General features: G+C 44.3%; 1 protein-coding gene across 2 annotated transcripts in view; it reads left to right on the top strand.

The window, feature by feature from the left end:
• The window catches only part of INKA2 (inka box actin regulator 2), a 28,170-nt gene extending 11,578 nt beyond the window's left edge, over positions 1 to 16,592 (top strand). The window contains exons 1-2 of one of the 2 annotated variants that reach the window (XM_077929061.1): positions 12,520 to 12,602; positions 14,636 to 16,592. In XM_077929061.1, coding sequence (XP_077785187.1) covers positions 14,642 to 15,682 — 1,041 coding nt within the window. In that variant the 5' untranslated portion in view covers positions 12,520 to 12,602; positions 14,636 to 14,641 and the 3' untranslated portion in view covers positions 15,683 to 16,592. Of the gene's footprint in view, positions 1 to 12,519; positions 12,603 to 14,635 lie in introns of those variants that run through there. The other variant, XM_028734486.2, reaches the window with a different exon arrangement.
• Positions 16,593 to 16,909: the final 317 nt, after the last annotated feature.

The raw sequence follows: 16,909 nt of genomic DNA, 5'->3' as shown, positions 1-16,909 counted from the left end.
GTCCGGGTAGGGGGTTTTCCCATGGAAGCTGATAACCGCTGGTGCACTCAGATTTCTTTCCAGATGGCTTTCATTCAGATAATTTGAATTGTCCAAATACAAGCGCTTGAAACTTGTGATCCTCTCAGCTGGCACCTTCATTCATTAGAAAGGGCACAGCTAGATCGACAGCAGTCCAGTGGATGGACAACCAGTCCATTTTAGCCACTGCACCAGGTTCCCAAAAGTGACTTTCCATTGGCAATCCTGCAGTCTCCCAACTGGATGCTATATTCTTCCTGGGGCAGGAGGAGGTGCAGACAGAATAACACTGCTGCAGATTAATAGCTGTGCTACTGTTTGCTGCATTCAAAAAAAAAATCTGGCTTAGTGTTTGCTTGGAAATAGACTAATGAGGGAGTGTTGATTACATAAGTTTTTTTAAAAAATAAAAAAATTATTTTCACAGGCATATTCGCAAGTAATTCTGCACGCTGTCCTTCAGACAGATAGTTTTGCAAAAAATAAAATAAAACCTATCATGTGGGGTTGGATGTGTATTTATCACCGATAGCAGGCAACATGGTGGGGTAGCAACACTCACCTGACCTCCTGACACCTGGGGTGCTGCTTCTTACTGGGAGCGGAGGGGTGATGCAAACACACTGGCAGAGTCAGTCTGGCACTCCTACTGGTGCATTTGCACTGCTCTGACCTCCCCACTATCTTGCCCCCTCTCCCTTGCTAGTAAGCAGCACTGGCTGTTGTTGGGAGGTCAGGTGAGCGCCGTACACTGCTGTCTATTAGTGCTGGCTTTATGACTATGAGATTTATGGGAGGTTTTGCCCTTGCCACCCATTTTATTATTGCTTGGAATTCTCTCTTTATCTGTTCTTCTGTAAGTCACCTCAAGTAAGCATTAATCATAAACACTTCCTATAAGTATTTTAAAATAATAATAACAAATAAAACCAAAATACTGAAAAGCAGAATAAAAGGGGAGAGGAGGAGTAAAAACAGCTACCCAAGCTACTTTCGTTAAGATAGCTTTAAGCAGGTTAAAAACCAGTTATAAGGTTGCAAGCCTATACAGTCGTACCTTGGAAGTCAAACGGAATCTGTTCCAGAAGTCCGTTCGACTTCCAAAATGTTTGAAAACCAAAGCGTGGCTTCTGATTCTGCAGGAAGCTCCTGCAGCCAACCGGAAACCACGGAAGCCCCGTCAGACGTTCGGCTTCCAAAAGAATGTTTGAAAACCGGAACAGTCACTTCCGGGTTTCGATCATTCGGGAGCCAAAACATTCGAGAACTAGGCTGCTCAACTTCTAAGGTAAGACTGTACTTGCTTACTTGGGAGTCAGTCCCTTTGAACTCTGTGGGGCTTAGTTCTGAGTAGACATGTATAGGATGGCCCAAGGGGAAAATCCAGAATGCTTTATAGCCCAAAGGCCTTTGGAAGAAAGTAGCAGGTTGTGGGGCAGGAGCGTTATTTTGATCAGAAATGGTGCGATCTGGATCAGGGGCCATACCTCTAAAATGTAGATTAAAAGCAGATAAACTGCAGAATAGATTATCTCCAGGTAAACATGTTGTTTATTAAGGACCTAGATTGGAGAGCTAAAAAAGTAATTTTTTCACACAGTGATATACTTTATTGATGGGCTCACAAAATGACAGGCAATCTGTTATGGGGAGATAACTGTGCTGTTCTTCAATATGGTTCCATTCTGCCTATTTTTTGCGAGAATTGAGCATATAAAGGGGTGGAGGCTGGGGAAAGAGGACTCTGAAGCAGAGGGCAGGAAGGGGCAATGTGGGACACCTCCCTCCCCAGATGTTTGACCCCACTTCCTCCCGTGCCTGATCATTGCTGGCCATGGGAGTCCAGAACATCTACAATACCTGGTTTCAATTCTGCTGGTTATATTTTTATATTGATTTAAATTGCTTTATGTGCACCACTTAAGGATTATTTGATTAACTGGAGGATACAGTATTTTCTAAATAAAAATAATAAAAATGGACATAATAAACATCTGAAGAGCCACAGACCCTCCATCCCTGCCCTAACCCATTGCACTAGTGCCACTATATGCACTCACGTAATATAAGAATCCCATTTGAAACTCACCTGACAGCAGCACCATGGCAGAGCTGAGTATAGTCAAACATAAAATCCTGCTCATCTAATTTCCGGCTCATAAATTTTGCCATGGATTTAAAATCTCTGAAGGGAATAAATCGCTCTTCAGCCTCACAGATAAAGAAAACAAATGACCAGGAGGGAGCTGGAGACAGTATCTTTCCAATTTCCTGTTCATCAGTTCAACTGAAGTGGCAAAGACCTACATCAGCATAGGCCTGGGGAGACCTGGAGACACAGGCACCCATGGATGCATAACCCAGAGCAGCTTTTGCAAATAGTAATCTTTCGTGATTTTGACACAGAATGAGTGCTGTTAGTCTGCCAGCATCCTCAGGCACAGCTGGGCGTTGATATAAATCTACGGGCTCTGAAAAAGATAGTATCACTTACTTGCAAGGAGCCTGCATAAAAAATGATCTTTCAGAGACAAAAGGCTGTTCATGCAAGGGAAAGGTTTGGAATATGCCACACACATAGTGCTATCTCCTGTGTATTCCTTTTACTGAAGGCACATCTCTTCCAGGTAAAGGAAAGGCATGGAAATGCAATTATCATCTTTCTGAACTAGGTCAGGCACTCAGACACAGGTAGCCTCTATCTTGTGCTTATTGCTATTCTTGGTCACAGGTGTAGGGATAGACAGATCACTCTGTTTCTAATCCAAGTCAGTTCCACGGGTATTCATTCAAAGTGTTCTGCAGCCATTTCCACATCAATCTGATTCCACCCCACTTCAAACCACACCAAAATTAGAAGTATTTCCCCTTCACATATAGGCACTGAGAAACCTAAAGTATTCCTGGTTATACGTTATCCTAAACTATGCATTTCTTGGACATGATTTTTATATATACTTTTGGTTATGACTTGTAGAAGTCGGTTAGCCTATAACCTGTTGGCCCACCATCTGTTGTTGATACAACACCGCAGAGCAGGAATAAGGTGCAATCTGGACATCAACAGCCTAGGAGTCCCTTCTGAAAATTGTAGCCAAAAACAATGTCATGAATATGCCACGGGCAGCAGCTATTGTCTGTTTAGTACAGAGGCAGAATCAGAGACGGGTATGCCAATGTCTCTAGTTGTGGTGTTAATAAATAGGAAGGAGTGGTCTAGTGGAAGATTAGACAGGAGCAAGTGTGGGTGGTGGAAGTGGTAGGCAGAATCCCAGGATGGAAGTCAACATCACTCTTCTTCCGAACATTATATCTGTGCATGTATTGCAGCCTCAGATATGGAACAATACATCCCTGCGTTTTGTTCTGGTGATTATCCACCCCCTCCCCATGCCAAGTGAATTTTGAGGGAGGAGAGGAAACTCCATGGTACAATTGGAAGTCCTTGCACAGCACAGGGCTGGTTAGGGCAATCCAGCCCATGGAGAAAGTAAGGCAAGGGAAGGGGAAGGGAACTTCAGGCCTAGGGACTCAATGTGACCCTCCAAATCACACTATCTGGCCCTCAAATCTCTCCCCAAGCCTCACACCCTTCCCTCTCACACCCTTCACTAACCCTGCTTTGAACCCTCCTTGAAAGTTTTGGCCTGGCTGAAATGTGTCCTTGAACGTCAATAATGCATCTTGCTTCCCTAAATGAAGGATAGAGAGGTTTGTGTAGAAGCTAGCCTTGGTATGCAAAAGTGAAATTCACATGCATTGCTTTGTTCACTATTATCTCTGACACCACCCACCAATGTCATGTGGCCCCCAGAAGGTTGTTTAGAAGGGAATGCGGCCCTCAAGTCTGAAAACCTTTCCTTGTCCTTGTTTTAGGATATCTCAAGACCTAAGCACAGCAAAGTAAGCTGTTGCCTCTGCGATGGGCTGTAGATAGCCCAGAATTAGTCATATCCAGAAGTGACTGTTCACTTGCCTTAGGTAAAGCCATTCAATGTGCCAGCAGTGCCACATCAGAGCCCTTGTGCCAGATCAAATCTACAACTAGAGTGAGGTAATGAAAACATGCAGCTGCAGAAGGCTGTGTGCATGTGTGCGTGTTTAAAATCACCCCCTCTACAAAACATTGGAGAGTGAGGATTTGTCCTTCTCACCCAGAGTTGTATTTAGCTCAAATTTTGCATCAAAATAAACAGTGATGGAAGGTGTGAGACTGAAAATCCAAGAGCTTGGCAGTGTTCTGCCCACCCCTGCCCTGTACATCACAGTATAACAGAAGAACATTCCTTGTGATGGAGAAAGTGTAGCTCCTTTATTTGTATGCCAGCTGCCTCCTCCTGGCTTCTGTGACACTCACTGGCTTCCATGTAGCAATTTGTATGTACACTTCACATGCTCGAAAAATACACTTCCTGAGGAGAGGCTGTCTGGGTGGCGTTCCAGTAAGATTTAGATGTTAACTCAATTAGCCACCAAGGCAATAGTGTGTAAATGCAGCTATAGTAATGTGCATTATCCTATTGACCTCCCATTACCGTCTCTGCCTCTGCTGGCAGAATTCACAGCTGAAGAGCAATTGGGTTCACAAGTTGACAGCCCAGAATGGGATCAGTGAGAGGCAATGGCTTCTTTCCTTGTGGATGCAGCCTCACATAACATGCACAAAGACCTTTGCTCTTGAAAACACTTGGATTAATGTCTCTCAGCGAGAAATGGTTTGCTACTGTTCATAAATGCGCCATTGCTTATTTTTATGCTTGGGTGGTGTTAGATTATGAAGCGGTACATCGGAAATGTTTGTTGGACCGTCTCTAGAGACCCCCTAGGGATGTTTTTGCCATATAGAGATTTGCTCAGATCACGAGGGGGCAGGGCTTATTCAGAGCACCCAAAACCGTGTCTGGTTTAATTTCAGCTTTTACAATTTTTTATGGTTTGCCATTGTTTTATTTCTGTTTTCAATTGTATGGTGTGAATGTTGTGTATGTTATTGGGATTTGCATGGCCAAGGAAGGTTCAGTCCAAGCTCTCAGGCAGAATTCTCAGCCATTGCCCGCAACCTGATTCTTTAAACTGTATGATCAGCGTTCTTCTGCCTTGGGGAGATGTTGGGGCTCCCAGCACCCCCAGCTCTCTGTTCTAGACCACCAACCCTGTAAAGTTACCTCTTTCTCCCTCACAGTTGACTCTCCTTTATTGGCATCCTGTCTACTAGCAGATAATTCATTCACCAAATGTGGCCAAATATGTAGTCAAAATGCCACCATCGGCTCACAAGAGAAACTGATCAGCAGACCCAGGTTTGTAGAAGTAGACCCACCACCCCATACCCAAAATACCTTCAGGGAGGTTAGGAGAAGGTGTCAATGCAGCTTACGAACTAAGCATGCTCAGTTGTATGGAATGCTGACTGCTTTGGATGGAATGAAAAATTGATGGGGAGAGGAAATGGAATGAAGGATACTGGAAAGGGCATGGCTACCTGAAACTTTTAACAGGAGTACTCCACACTACTCTTTATTCATAAAATTCAGATAGCCTTGTGCTGATACTCCTCCTCTTCTGAGGCAACCCTGGAAAGAGAGACAGGGAGTGGAATGCAGTATCATACTGGAAACCATGAACAGGAAACCTAGACAAGTTGATAATTGTTGCTTGTTAGTGTGTGCTTAGGGGCAATTGTATCAGACATTGAGAAGGGTTGATAGGGAGTAGCTTTGCATACTTAGTCAGATAAGGTCTGGATAAGGCCAGGAAGAAAGCTGAGTCAGCTACCCTGCCTTCGCCATTCCTCCTTAGGTCATGGAAATGCAGCTTGTAGCTTATCCATGTGGCGCCAACCTTAAACTACCTTTGACTCATATGACTAAAAGGTAAAAGCTCTGGTGGATTACCATGCAGGGAAATGGGATTAGCACCCTTTGGCTAAATTCCCTTTGGTCTGTTACAAAGCTACAGAGAATTACCCAAGACACACTTAGTCTCAAACAGTTTGAAACTAGTTGTTAGCTCTGAGTCACTCGAGAGACGCACATTAAAGAAATAGCTTTTCTGTTGACACTCCACAAATCATGCAAGATATAACTTCTCAGTAAATCCACGCCAGGGGAAATGTAAAACTGGGACTGCATAGAGCTGCATCACAATTTTTTAGCTTAATTGTAGAATTAATTTAGGTGAGAGGGGGGAAAGTTCTGACTTTCTAGCACTAGTGCAACCCAGAAGCAACTCATCAGCTTAATCACACATAATGAGGAGGTACCCTTGCTGCAGGGTGAGAGCATCACTGACTTCAACACCTCCAGATATCTGCAGATCTGCACCCAAGAGTGTAAGTGTGCATGTTTGCCTTTTAAAAGGTTTAGAAATTAACTAAAACATATAGTTGCAGCACTTCATCAGTTAGTTCAATAAATCCCTTTCAACTGATAAAAATGTGCATCAGGAATCATACTTTTTTATTTTAAAAATGTGTACAATTTTCACTGCATGTAATTCTAAAACCCTAATAGGGTGGTCATTCCTATTGTATAAAGGCAGTCCTCAATTTGTAGGGCTGTCTGGTCCAATTCTGGCCTGGAGCCAAATTAATCATAGATTAATCAAAGATTGCCTGATTTAAATGCAACTACAAGCTATAGCAGGGACGCGGGTGGCGCTGTGGGTAAAAGCCTCAGCGCCTAGGGCTTGCCGATCGAAAGGTCGGAGGTTCGAATCCCCGTGGCGGGGTGCGCTCCCGTCGCTCGGTCCCAGCGCCTGCCAACCTAGCAGTTCGAAAGCACCTCCAGGTGCAAGTAGATAAATAGGGACCGCTTACTAGCGGGAAGGTAAACGGCGTTTCCGTGTGCGGCTCTGGCTCGCCAGAGCAGCGATGTCACGCTGGCCACGTGACCCGGAAGTGTCTCCGGACAGCGCTGGCCCCCGGCCTCTTGAGTGAGATGGGCGCACAACCCTAGAGTCTGTCAAGACTGGCCCGTACGGGCAGGGGTACCTTTACCTTTACAAGCTATAGCTATAGCTATAACAATCCAGGAAGCGAGAGGGAATCCAAACACATGTGGGGAAGGAGGATGTGAGTGGGTCCATAGCATAGTCACAACGGTCAAAGTATAGTTTCTCCATGACCTCTAGAATGAACCCGAGTGGTGGACTAGGCTAATAGATGACGAGTGGGTCAGAGTTGAGAACACCCAGCTTCAAGTCTGATGTCCATGTTTTTGTTGATATTGCATTTGCACTTACAACGCACCAAACCAGTGCAGAGAGTGGGTAGGCTCATCATCAAGGTGGTCCTCAGACATGTTTCTCTTCGTTTTTTTCATTTCAAAGGGGCTGGCTGATGCAGAAATACGTCTCAGTGGATTGTGCATTTTGTTTTCTTAATTTTTGTCTTCTACTAGCAAATTCCAATATACATACTTCTTCACTGGAAGATTTGCTTGAGTGCAGCACCTGCATCAATTACTTTATCCATGCAGCAGCACCACCCCGCCACTGCCAAGAAACATCACCCCCATGGAATTGATGTCATTTCTGTAAAATCCTTTTGTGCTGATTATAGCATCCTTTTGGAATAATCCAAATATTGTTCGCTGAGGGTTCTGTTTCCTCCCCCTCTTTATTAAAAGCTGCCATGGCAATCCCCCTTTTCCTGTTCCCAGGGTTTCACTTAACAATAACTTCCTCTCACAACACCTCTTTCATCCAGGGGCTGGACATCTGTCTTCCTTCCAATTATGAGAAGCTTCTTCTGGCTTCTAGTTCAGCTGGGCCGTGTTATCCCTCTTTTCCTCCATCTGTACCAAAATATTACCACGGTCCTGGGCAGCACAGATGTGGTGACAAGCTGGAAACAAAAACAAATTTGTCTCAAGGGGATTGACTGACACTGAATTCCAGGGAAGCATTGCAAACGCTGGCTCTCTTACAAAAACAAATAGATCGGCAGAGAGATAAGACACCAAGTGTTTCAAATGAGATTCTCTTTTATGCTCATTTCCAAAGACTTGAAGTGGTTGGTTAAGGTGGGAAAAGACAATTGAAATGGACCAAGATGTTAACCTTAGTTGTGTTTATGTCTTCAGAAAGGACATGTTTTGTTTTGTTTAAATAAATATTACATTGAGATTAATATAGGCCCACCTGATTCTGGAGGCATGGGATAATATCTGCATATTCAAGTGCAGGCTTTGCCGGGGTAACCAACCTGGTGTCCTCCAGATGTTGTTTGACTTCAACACCCATCAACCCCAGCAAGTATGGCTGATCTTCATGGATGATGGGAGCTGTCCAACAACATTTGAAGGGCACTGTATTGGCTACCTCTGCCATCTAATTCCACTATGACATCCTCTTGAGCTCTTCCCTTTTTATTTCCTTTGCATTTCCTGCCTTTCCCATTTCTTCTGAAGTTAGGTTGCACAAAGCAGAATTCATTGCTACAGTCGTGCAAAAACACAATTGCTTTGGATACAGCCTATTTGATTTGTAAGTATACATAGCATAAAATTCATGGAATTAATTTGCAAAGCAGTTTAGATACAGCCATTTATCGTGAGAACCTCAAAACCAGAGCCTGAATTCATCTCAACCTATAACTTGTTTATACAGTTGTAAGGTGAATCAAAAGTTGAAGCAGTAAACATTTACAAGACTACTGAGTGCTGCCAAGCAAACAAAACAAAAAAACCTTATGGTAAGCTATTAAAAAAAAAAGCTTAGCATATTTGTGTGCCTTTTCTCTGGTTTTTAGCTGAAAGTAAATCAAAATCAATAGAGCTAACAACAGGCAAGAAAAATGTTTTGGGGTTTTTTTGTCAACTGAAAAACAACTTTTAAGTAGAAACTACTTTCTTCCTATATACACAAATATCTAAGTCCATTGCCATTCTGCAGTTTGTGTAGCCTCAGGTCTCATCCTCAGAAAATTACACAACTGGGAACAAAATGGGCCAGGACTCGCCTAAAACTAGCATAGACCTTAGGAGTATAGAACTGAATATTCTATGTCTTTGCTTTTGTAACTTTGTTTTGTTCCTGCAAAAGATATTTAGCTAGCATATGGAATATAGGGTTCTTACATTTCCCATGTGTAAGATTTTCAGAGCAAGTAGCACAGGAAAATTCCTTTAGTTAAGTAAATCCGTTAAATTTTTCAGGAGATGCCACTCTATATACCTGTCAGTTGGCTTGATGAGAAGTTTATCTTCGGGTCACTTTATGTAACTATTGTGTCTGATTATATAAAGCTCACCTAAATAAAAAATGCCAGCTCTTCAATTAATTATGACCTTTGCATTCAGGCCTGGGCTACAGAAGTTGGTAGTGAGAACAACACAAGTATGGATTCTGCCTTAGATGACCACTAAGATGTTGTAGAAGAAACGGTCCCAGGGCTTTCAGTTTCTGTCTGCAGCCCAATGTCTTTGGATCTCACTGTCAGGCTGTGCAATAGGGTCAGATCAGGGCAGCAAGGGGCAAAACAAGATAGCAGAAAGGCCATGGACTGTTTCTAGCATCCAAATCCCAACTCTCAAACAAAAAACAACACTTGGACTCAATCGTCTCAGGGCTGCATTCACACAGTGCACAGGCTTCCCAAAGGCATTTGGTTGGTCTCTGTGAGAACAGGTTGCGTGTCAAGGACCCCCAAGACACCCCTGAATAAAAACAGGGTTCACACATCATTTTTGTTTTGGTTTTTGGCATAATTTTGGCCACAACTTTATTGAATTACAGTATGTGAGTGGTTGCTTAGGCATTGGTTAGCGACTATCTGTTCCCACTAGGAGGTAGGAACAGAACTGACAACCACACCCATGCGGAAGTCAGTAAGGGTAAACAATTTTGGGGATTGAATAAAGCTGGGTGCTCACACCTCTCCCCAAATGCTTCCTGGGGCTCTTGCGTGGCCATAGCCCTTTGTCAAGGATACGGACAAAAGCATGGCAAGCTTCTGGATTCCTTTAACGGAATACCCTTGCAGCAGCAGCATTGAAGGGGCAGGCACAGCCAACCTCATCCCCTCCACCAACCAAAAAATTAACCAATGCCTAACCGCAACTTACAAGTTGTGCAGTAGGCAAAACCCAAATGGCACCAGCCAATCAGCCAAATGGTAAAATTCCTACCAGGCCCCTGCTCCAAAGCAAACGACCCCATGACAGGCATAGCAAGGTCAGCGCAAACAAACCCTAAATAAAGGGAGGGTGGGCGGGTAATCCGATGTGCGCAGCGAAAAGAAGAAGCTCAACACTCTGCACAGGGACCTATATGGCACCCCCATCAATCAAATAAAATTGCAACCATCAATTTCCCCCAGCAACATTGGGGGTGCCCAATCAAATTTGTGGCCATCCAAACTAACCCACCAAACAACAGGGGGTGTCATGGTTGCTCCCATCGCAACACGTGCTCTCCATGAAGGAGAACCCACTTTGTTGGACTAGATGGACCATTGGCCTGATCCAGCAGGCTCCAGTGTGGTGTAGTGGTTAAGAGCGGTGGACTCGTAATCTGGTGAACCGGGTTCGATTCCCTGCTCCTTCACATGCAGCTGCTGGGTGACCTTGGGCCAGTCACACTTCTTTGAAGTCTCTCAGCCCCACTCACCTCACAGAGTGTTTGTTTTGGGGGAGGAAGAGAAAGGAGAATGTCAGCCGCTTTGAGACTCCTTAGGGTAGTGATAAAGCGGGATATAAAATCCAAACTCTCTTCTGAACTTATTAGGGTTTTTGTTTCAAAAAATCCACACACTGATGTTGGAATGTGGGGAACTGAACTTAAGATGGGGGGAAATGAGAAACGGAAAGAAGCAGAAGTGGACAGATTTGCAAAAAAGCAGTGAGAAGAACGAGGAAAAGGAGCAGTAACTTCCGCATTCCTTGGGCTTTATGAGATGGTGAGAAGCAGGGAGGATTGTGGCAAAGAGATGAGCCTCCAAATCCTGGTCCTAAATGTCTCATCTTAACAGCTGGAAGCAATTACTCCTGGAGTCAGCTAGTTAAAAGTGCATAACAATGAATAAGACATGTTTAGGGATCCGTTGTTAATTAGCCATTATTTTGAGTTCCCTTGCAGCTTTAACTGAGATGCTTTAGCTCACTTCACAGCACACCCTGCCTCAAAATGGCACACAGAATCTCCAGTGCTTTAAGACATTTTGCTGTGGGATGCCTTATGTAACAAGCCTTGCATAACTTCTGCTAAAAGCACCTCCAGCAGCATCAGGCTCGCTCTCTGAGGATTTATGCCAAAATGCAAGTGAAGTTTGAAGTTAGGTTTTTTAAAATAAATAAATAAATCATAACATCAGAGTGGAACTATAAAGCTGGCATCCGTCTGTCTCAGGAGACAATAAAGGATTGCGCCTTTGGGGGGTGAAGTCAAACTGTTGGAAGGTTATAGCACCTACTGTGGCTGTAGAGACCGATACAGGAGAGGCATGTTTTGTTGCAGCTGGGGCAGATGAAGGTGTCCAGTTGTTGTGCTGCAGGTGCACAATGGCATGTCTTCTCTCTGAGCATCCTTAGCACAGTTACCCAAAAACTATGCACTTCGTTTGGAAGGGTGTGTGTGAAAATGTTTGCAAAACTCAGTGCCCCCTTTTGGAACTGCTAGATCCAGTCTGTGTGTGTGTTTGTATGTGTGTGCGCGCATGCACACACACACACACACACACACACACACACACACACACACACACTGTGCCTCCCCCCTAGAAAAATAGGTGCTGGTACTCGCCATGAAGTTGTTATAGTAAGTGCCACACTTTTTAACAATGAAAAACAGGTGCCGGTACTGCATACCCTTGAGAGCCCCCCGAAAAACCCCACTGTGGGTGTGTATCCATCTCAGTGTGCCCATAAAAGAAAACCCAAATAGTTCTTAGACAAGTTCTTTCTACTGAGCCCAATCAGTCGTCAGTCATGCTCAGGACCATTTGACGTGACCGACAATGGTTGCCCAAGACCTCCAATGAAAGGCTTTGTTCCCAGCCTGGTTATTTAAGATATTTTAGCTGAATGGGGTAGAAGTAAAATTTGGGTATATATTTTGCCACTGGAATTTGGAAAAAATGAAAGGAGAGAAATGTTTCCTGGCTAGGAATTAAGCTCACGCCATAGTAGGGAGAGTTCCAAATCTGGACCATTGGACTCAACCCTTATGCTCCTTTGTTATCATCTCCCTCTCTTGAGACAGACGCTGGGAATGAGCGCGCCTGAAATATTAATAATTCCTAATAGGTCCTTGTCACATGAGGCGTGCTTTGTGACGATACCCCTCCTTCCTTCCCCCCTCCAAAAAACGAGGGAGTTAATTGAATCAATGAAGTGAACAGCACAGCCATCCAGCATATGCCGGCTTCCCCTGTCAGCCCCAGTCATTACTGCAGGACCCATTGTCACTCCTCGTTGCTTGATTACACCCCTTGGCCTGCGAGGGGATTTGATGGGAAGTGTCCAATGAGGGGCCAAGCTGTTTCCAAAGTCAGCTTTGCAAAGCCCCAGATAAAAGGGGGCTTCCCTTAATAAGGCAGGAAAAGGTTAGGACGAGAGGCATTACAGCAAATCTGGAAAGAGGTAAGGTGATAGTTTTCTCTGAGGCTTAGAGAACAGATGGGCTCCCAGGAGGTTCTGCATGTGGGTAACAGAAGAGCTCTTTCTTTTCTAGGAACACGCTTATCACTTGCGTAGAAAGTCGGCAGAGCTTTTTGCAGCTTTGGCTATGAGCTAGCCAAGAAGGAGAGGGCTTTTAAAATTTAATCAGAAGTTAGGAGAAGCATCCTCTCAGCCTGGCAGCTCCTTGCTCTGATATGCTGGCAGGCAGCTGGGTTTCTTGCTTCTTCTTCAGCTGCCTCTCTAGGTCCAGTTTTGAGCCTTAGTTATTGGAGAGGCACTTGCATGCTTCTGGGTACGTTTAGCGGTTTCAGCACGGTACGAGCCTCTCTGATCCTGACGAGATCTTGCATTCTCTGCTCCCAAGGAAACAGCCGAACTGGCAGGCAGCAGAGCTAATGTAGTGAAATGATGGCAGATAATGCCTGGCAATGTGTCTGCCAGCCTTGCGCATGGGTGTTAAAGGGGCAGCTGCAGAGCAAGAGAGCCCCCCCCAAAAAAAACCCACTTAAAGAAAATGCAGTGAGTTTTTGAACAACACATGGTGATAACAGACATGTAGATGCAGGTTCACCCGTGAAACGGGTTGAAAAGAGTTCCAGCTTCTCTCCTGCAGCTCTGTGCAAGATAGAAAAAGAGGGTATAGTGGCAGGCAGCTGTTTGTTTTATGATGCCGCGTTGGGAATCAGATCTGGTTCCTCTGTAAGGGAAAGCGTGCAGTGAAAGGGCAGAGTGGAGAATTTAGAAGCTGCAGAAAATAGCCGGCGTGTTTAGCATGGCAGGAAGGTAGCAAGAAATCCGTGCTAATGATAGGTCTAGTCTGGAAGCAACCCAGGAGAGGGTGGGGGGACCCCTCCCCTCTTTTTTTGTTTAAGTTTATAAACTTGTGTGCATGTTTAAAGTAATAATCCCCTTTACTGGTGATGATTATCATAATAATCACTGTCATTGATAATATATTTTTGTCATTTCTTAGAAGTATATGAAGCTATGACTTGCGTTTCTGCAAACAGCAGATAAGGTGGTAAGTCTGTATCTGGACTGCACCATTTCACATTTATGGTACAGGCTCAGATCACTGAATGTTCTTCCGTACAAAAACATTCGCTTTAGATGCAGAACTTTGCACATCATGTCTTCCTCCTGACATACTAGCCGCCTTTGTGCATGGATTTTTTTTGTATGGAGAATATAATCATGGGAGCCCCTGCCCACAGTTTGAAATGGTACTGCCCATAGCCAGATTTGCCACTTCATCTGCTGTTTGTAAGAATTAGGCCACTTTCTCAGGGTAATAGGGTTAATTTTTTATAAGGAATCTTGATGCTTGATTGCATGCATGATGTGATTATTATTTTTTTAAACTGAATTTATATCCTGCACTTCCTCCAAAAGGAGCCTGGGGCAGCATAGAAAAATACAAAACGAAAGATCACAGTTCTGCAAAAAAAAATTATGGGCATACAGTACCTCTGTGGAGGACTATGTGCTACTTACTCACTATCTGGGAATTGCCCAGGGAGCTGACTTGTAATACTGAAGTAGTTTGTTGTGCACACTGAAGAAGAAAGAAACTGATGAAATTCTGGTTGGCTGAAACATAGGAGATGATAGATAGATGATAGATAGATAGATGATAGATAGATGATAGATAGATGATAGATAGATAGATGATAGATAGATAGATGATAGATAGATAGATAGATAGATAGATAGATAGATGATAGATAGATAGATAGATAGATGATAGAATAAAAATTGTACCAGATCAGATTATACAGCTTTCAAATTCTTTGCAGTTCTGTATCCTGCTGAAAACATATAAAGAATCCAGCCTAGTAATGCATGATATTTATAGATCTCTATATAAGGCCAGACGAGTGGAAGAGAACAGAGTTCACTTCTCTTTCTCTGTTGTCTCAGTGAGACCTGCTGTTGTCATTTGGCTTCTTCTGCACTAATCTGAAATCCTCTTTTTCTCCCCCCTCTCCTAACAGCTTTCCATGAAGGAGGTTGGGGACGGGCTACATGAACAGATGAACTGCATGATGGGTGCTCTGCAGGAGCTGAAACTCCTCCAGGTCCAGACAGCTTTGGAACAGCTGGAGATCTCAAGCAATCCAAGCCAGGTTCCAGGAATTGGCCAGCACCAATATTGTCAAAACAATAAGGAGGCACCAAGGGCAAGGTGTGAAGCCAGCAGACAGGGCGAGAAGCTGCTGGGAAGAAGCTACTTGCAGGACTGCAGTTCCTCAGCCTTTTCGTGCTCTACTCAGGGGTCACAATCCACCAGCCCGCTTCACCACATTACTTTGCCAGACAGTAGCCATGGGCACATGGCTTCTTCCCTTAACAGCATAAGCAGTGAGGACTACTATCATGCGAGCGGACATTCATCAACAGTGAGCACGGCAGAGTACCATTCTCCGAGGACGTTTGAGTCGTCCAGTGAGCACATGACGAGAAGCTGGTTTTCCCAAGACACAAACAGCTGGTCTGAGAGTAGATCGGGGTGCAGGGAATGTCAGTTCTCTGATGAGACTAATGACTGGACTTCCTCCCTAATGTCTCAGAGCAGGAATCGACAGCCTCTCATCTTGGGCGACAACATCTTTGCTGATTTGGTTGGAAACTGGTTGGATTTGCCTGAGATAGACAAAAAGGTGGAGAAGAATGAGACAACCCTGTCAAGCAGCAGGTCCCAGGAGTTTTGCAGGAAGTTCTCCCTCACAGCCAATATCTTTAAGAAGTTCTTAAGGAGCGTCCGGCCAGATCGAGACAGGTTGCTGAAGGAGAAGCCTTGCTGGCTGCCGACAGAAGATAAAGAGGCCGAAATCTTAAAGAGGCCCAAAAAGGCAAGCAAACAGAAAGGGACCTTTTACTTCCCGGTCCATGGGAACATAGCAAACTCACACGACAAAGCAGAAAGGTGCCAAAAGAAGGAAACAGGCAAGGCCAAGGCCAAACATTGCACCAAGAAGATCCACAACACAATAGAACACACTCAGTCAGGGTTTGATTTTAACACAGCTGTATGGGTCTGAACTCCCAGAACTTGTTATCTCCTTTGCCTCCACTGTTCTGCCCCTATCGGGAGATAAAACAGCGAGGAAGGTGGAAGAAAAAGAGATCTGGCATGCATGGACTGGGGTGAGGAAAGGGAGAAGGAGTTGATCTCCATACATTGACACAAATCACTTCCCAACTAACATCTATTGGATAAAGGGAGTCAGTTTGTATGCAGAAACTCCCCACACTAATGCTTAAGAGAATCTTTCACAGTTTGGGGAAGGAGCGGGGCACAGCAGCGTCTTAATTAGCTGTTCCTCTAGACTCCCACTTTCATAGGCTTCAAGGTTGCCAAACATTTTCAGTTCATCTCTGATTCAGGTAGCAAGAGAATGTTACGTCTCAGTATGTGTGTGTGTGTGTGCAAGCTGGTGTGTGTGTGTGTTTACAATTTAACTCTGCTTTTTTCCTGTGTGCACTAAATCCTGGATCACACTCCGGGCAAATGAATAAGCACTTGATAATTAAATTAAGAGTGAGGGTTGGATTTGTAAGAAGAAGAAGAGAGGCTGTGGGAAATGATTTGAGTGAAGTTTGTACAACCACATTGCGTTTTGACTGTTCTTTTTCTAAAGCGTTTTTTCTGGCTCACCCCTCATGATCTGTACTGTACTAGAATGTGTCTAAGGAGTGCTATGTAGTGAGTAGCCAACCCATCGCTGCAACTTTAGGGTTACCAAACACGCTTCACCTCTTCATTTTGCCCTCAAAGCCTTAAACTCTGATGCCACACTGAGGTCCCAAGTTGCAATAGACCTTTCCTTGACTTTATTGTTTCATTTTGCATTTCTTATTCTGTATGAGTTTAGTCTTGTGAGAAATTAGTTCTCCGGCGGTCAGCTCTCCCAAGAGTTTGTTATTAATAAAGCGATGTTCCTCTCTCCACGTATGGCTTGGTGGGGCTGTTTGTGCATCGTGAGAAACTTGTGGAACAATTCTCATTATGCCTTGGTTCTGTAGGCAGAGAAGAAGCCGCGTGTCACATGTTTCTGATGGCAGGAAGTTGAGGGTTCAGAAAGAAAACTGGAAAAGTGACAATGGGTGGTAAGTCTGTGGTGATGGTTTCACTGGATGTTGGGACTGGCCCTGAATTCCCAAACTCCACTGCTTAACACTTGGCCGATTCTCTTGGGCCCTGCATTCTCCATCTGTAAAATGAAGAGCAGATGACTTAAACAGAACACAGGTTTGTGACACTTTAG

Source organism: Podarcis muralis, chromosome 5 (genome assembly GCF_964188315.1).
Source record: "Podarcis muralis chromosome 5, rPodMur119.hap1.1, whole genome shotgun sequence".
Lineage (NCBI taxonomy): Eukaryota > Metazoa > Chordata > Lepidosauria > Squamata > Lacertidae > Podarcis > Podarcis muralis.
The sequence above is the reverse complement of the archived record's forward strand: the minus strand, read 5'-3'. Positions and strand labels throughout refer to the sequence as shown.